The sequence below is a fragment of the Callorhinus ursinus genome, unplaced genomic scaffold (genome assembly GCF_003265705.2).
Source record: "Callorhinus ursinus isolate GAN/ISIS: 27379988/994484 unplaced genomic scaffold, GSC_fseal_2.0 scaffold761, whole genome shotgun sequence".
Lineage (NCBI taxonomy): Eukaryota > Metazoa > Chordata > Mammalia > Carnivora > Otariidae > Callorhinus > Callorhinus ursinus.
This window is the reverse complement of record NW_027397816.1, coordinates 1-4,420: the sequence shown is the minus strand read 5'-3', so window position 1 is coordinate 4,420 and position 4,420 is coordinate 1. Positions and strand designations below refer to the sequence as shown.

Below are 4,420 nucleotides of genomic sequence, written 5' to 3'. Positions count from 1 at the left end.
TTGGCACGTCACAAGGTCTCTAAGGATTCTCTGCTTATGCAATGGCCCATCGCCCTACCCCTGCCTGCTCTTGGATCATGTGGCAGATGGAGTGATCCTTCAGTACTTCTCAGCTCTGGTCACTCCTTTGCTAAAACCCTTCCGTGCTTCCCATCTCCACTGAAATAGAGACATAATTCCTGAGGCACCTGGGTGGCTCAGTTGGTTAAGCGACTGCTTTCAGCTCAGGTCATGATCCTGGAGTCCTGGGATCGAGTCCCACATCGATCAGGGGTGTCTGATGATGAGAAGCAGGGAGTCTGCTTCTCCCTCTGACCCTCCCCCCTCTCATGTGCTCTCTCTTTCTCTTTCAAATAAATAAATAAAATCTTTAAAAAAAAAAAAAGAAACATAATTCCTTACCGATCCTTACCAAGTCTTCATGTGACCTGCCTTCACCCACAGCCCTCAGCTGCCACTCCACAATGCCCACTCTGTCCAGATAATGGTGACCTCCTTGCTGATCTTCAAACATGCCAAGCGTGCTCCCATCTCCGGACCCTTCCACTTAGCCTTCCCTCTCCCTGATTTGCTCTTCCCCTTCTCTGACCACTGGCTTCAAATAGCACTCCACCCTAACATCACCCTTGTTCCCCTTGCACTGCTTCATTCTGTTCCATCGCATGTATTACAACCTGGCACATCATGTAGTTATCTTTCTGTTTGTGCCAGGTTTGTAATTTTTTTTCATTTTCATGGGATCATAGACTTTGTCTTATTTTCTACCATGTCCCTAGTACTAGTACACCAGTTCATACATAAGGACTCAACAGTGATGGGATGAATGAATGAAAGGATGAATGAATGAACGGATGAGGAGAGGTGGAATGTGTCAGCTTCACTGTCAAATTAGGCTTCTGTAAAAAGCACCACGGTTGGACAGCATGCTTCAAATGTGCAAGTCGGCCTGTCCTGAGCCATTTGCACATTAAGGACTAAGGATACAGTCAGAAGAGAGAGAAAGCTAGAATCCTTGACTTAGGATCCAAGCGGCAGGATTGCCTTTAATGCCACCATGGTCTTGAAAGGGGCTCTAAGGAAAGGAAGAAAGTCCTTACCAGTCTTACCCGTAACTGGGCCCAAGGTAGTGATTGCCACATCAACCAAATCTTACTCCTCCTCACATCCAGAGATTTTCAGTTTAGTAGGGGAAGTAGAATGTGTTTGCAAAGGACCGTATATATGATAGGTCCGAATGCCATAGGCATAAAGGAAGTGCAGTATTGTGACTCGGTAGCGGTAGATCTTACCATTGCTGAACAACATACGATTCATACAATCGTAGATACATCGACACAGTTGAGTTTAGATCTTCTCAGTGTTGATCTGAGCACCCGCTGTATGCCAAGAAGTGCACTCAGTACCGGCACACACGTCACCTAACTTAATCTCTCAGCCATTCTGTGAGAGGCATCCTTTGTGTGGCCATCTTACTGAAGCAGAAACCTAGGCCTGAGGAAGTGAAGGCCGATGTCTAAGACCAATCAGCCAGAAAGTAGCACCTGGGATTTAGGGACAGGGAAGATGAAAGCCCCCTGAACCAGAAGAAAGGTGACTCTCTTCTTTTTTAAAAAGGTTATTTGTTTACTCTCAGAAAATCCTTTCTGGCTGGATTTGTTAGGCTAGGAGAACACAAGACTCCAAGCTTACACAGCTCTCATGCTCTTAGCATCCAAGGAGAAGAAAAGAGCTCTCACGGTGCTTAGGAAAGGTAGCCTACTGTTTTCTCTTATGCTTGAGTTGTTTTGTAAAACACCACTAGACGTTGACATGGGTCATAAAAGCAGCTAACGTGACGATAAAGATGATTAAAGATTGTGTCTGTTTTGAGTGCCTTGGTGGCTCAGTTGGTTAAGCGACTGCCTTCGGCTCAGGTCATGATCCTGGAGTCCCGGATCGAGTCCCATATCGGGCTCCCTGCTCAGCGGGGAGTCTGCTTCTCCCTCTGACCCTCTTCCCTCTTGTGCTCTCTGTTTCTCATTCTCTCTCTCTCAAATAAGTAAAATCTTTAAGAAAAAAAAAGATTGTGTCTGTTTTGGAAAAATATCATGAATAAAAGGAATAGTTTTTTTTTAGGCACATTGTTACATAAAATGTAAATACTGCAATAGAGACTCTGAATAGTTGGGGGATCTGATCTACTGGTATCATTTTGTTGCAACAGATTTATAAATAGATTTATATATTGTCTGTAGGCTTTCCTTAAACCATGACAGATCAGTTACCTCAAAGTTTATGTATTGTTACCTGTAATTTGAGAGGTTCCCATGAATTGTCAGTAGATAAAATACCAACTTTAATATAGAAATTAAGAAACCAGGAGAATAAGCAAAACTGAAACATGAATTCAACACTGTGTATGTGTCCACTGGCCTCAGGTGTCCACCCTGCCCCATTCCACTGGATCCCTGAATCAGATGCAGCCTCTTCCAGACAGCCCCAATATATAAAGCCCCCAATTACTAGGCTGCATCGAGGCTGAAGTAATGTTTCATCCAAAAATTGCCTTTATTTAATTTAAATTACCTCTGTTTCATGAACGGAAACTGTCATGGTAAATTAGAGTACTCAGTAGATATCATTCCTAAAATAATGCATTGATGTGACTTGTGTGAATAATCCCAGGATTGTAATAATATAGATACAGATAATACAATTGCGTGAAACGAGGTAGATGGAAGATGGTATTCCCTGACAGATCATTTTAGCTCAGAAATTGAACCAAGTGATACAGGATATTGATGCAATGATCCATGAGAAGAGCTTAAATAAAATTTTTTCATGAAATGGGCAAAGGCAATACTACAGAATATTTTGTATATGATTTCATGTATCGATGTATAACCAAATTGCTAAAGTAAATATTGAAAGCTGGTTTCCTCCTCCCAGATTACTATGTTTCTCTAGACTACATAGTCCATTTAGAGCCACTGGATCCATCATTTCTCACTTCACCTTTGCCTCTATGAGCCTCTCATTCCCACTCAGTGCTTGAGGTATTTGATGTATTTGGCTTCTTCCTCCACTATTCTTCTGCCTTCGGTTACTCCTTAGTCCTTCACCTGCTACCTCTTATGGTGCAGGTGCTCCTGGGACTTCTGGTGGTGGGGCCTCCGGGGGCGGGGGGGCCTCCGGGGGCGGGGGGGCCTCCGGGGTGGGTGGAGCCTCGGGGGGCGGGGGGGCCTCGGGGGGTGGGGCTTCCGGTTGTTGAGGGGCCTGCTGTGGTTGAGGAGCCTCCTGGGGTAGCGGCTCCTCCTGCGGTGGAGGGGCCTCCAGCGGTGGGGGCTCCTCCTGTGGTTGGGGGGCTTCCTTTGGAGTCTCCTCTGGACCCATCTCTGAAATATCCGCGGGTTTATTTCCTAAGTCCTGTGTGTCCTCAGTAGTCTCTGTGGTCTCTGAGGTCTCCTCTGAGGAGCCTCCTGGCGTCTCTATTGACTCAATTCCAGCCCTAAGGCTAATGGCAAGTATTAAAATCAACAATAATAGTAAAAGAAATGCGGGGAGTATGAAAATTGCCTTGCCAACAATGTCCATTTCATTCTTACGTTTAGTAATAATGCCACTTCCTCCTGCACTTAGATTTTCATTAGGTGATTTGCCAGGGGCACCACTGTCCACACTACCCCCATTTCCTGGAGCTTTGCAGTCAGGGGGGGCATAGCCCTCCTCACAATGGCAGTGCCTTAAATCATTGCAAACTCCTCTCCCATTACACATCTCTTTTGGTTCACAGTCATACTTGAACACAGCACGATCAATGCAGGAGTAATTCACGCAGACTTTGTGTGGGGCACAAAGGGTGCCAGTGTCCACATCTCCGTCATCAGGGATATCAATATCATTATAGGCATCCATGCTCCAGCAGAAGTCTTTTTCATGAGGGACCTGGATCAATGTATGGTGGTGTTTGATTGCTGGTATCTGTCTAATATTTGTACATACAAGTTTCCCACAAAATATATTCTCATCAAAACACTTAACATATTTTGAACTAGGTGAGGCCCCAAAGCCACAGTTTCCAAACCGGGTCCCTTTGGTGTTCATAAAAATATAACAGTTTTCTGGGGCTGACCTTGCTGGGAACCCATATATATCCATGCACTGAGTATCAGGGTTCTTACACCGGCCCATAAAACAATAGTGAATTATATCACACGATGTACCATCTTGCTTATAGTGGTCTCTGGGGCATTCTCTAGAAGTACCATCACAATACTCTGGGAGGTCACACTCTCCAAAAGCAGAACGACACATGAAGCCCTTATGTCTCAACTGGCAATTAAAACAGCATAGTCCATCACTACACTGTGCATGCTCCTTCAGCCTACATGTTTGGTCACAGCATGGGTTATTACCACAGTCAGGTCCACAGTCACACTCC

General features: G+C 45.0%; 1 protein-coding gene across 1 annotated transcript; it reads right to left on the bottom strand.

Moving 5' to 3' along the window:
- Positions 1 to 2,519: 2,519 nt before the first annotated feature.
- On the bottom strand, positions 2,520 to 4,414 carry LOC141372078 (disintegrin and metalloproteinase domain-containing protein 1-like). The gene has a single exon (XM_073890549.1). It carries the CDS (start codon positions 4,291 to 4,293, stop codon positions 3,112 to 3,114), a length of 1,182 nt encoding a protein of 393 aa, XP_073746650.1. The 5' UTR covers positions 4,294 to 4,414; the 3' UTR covers positions 2,520 to 3,111.
- Positions 4,415 to 4,420: the final 6 nt, after the last annotated feature.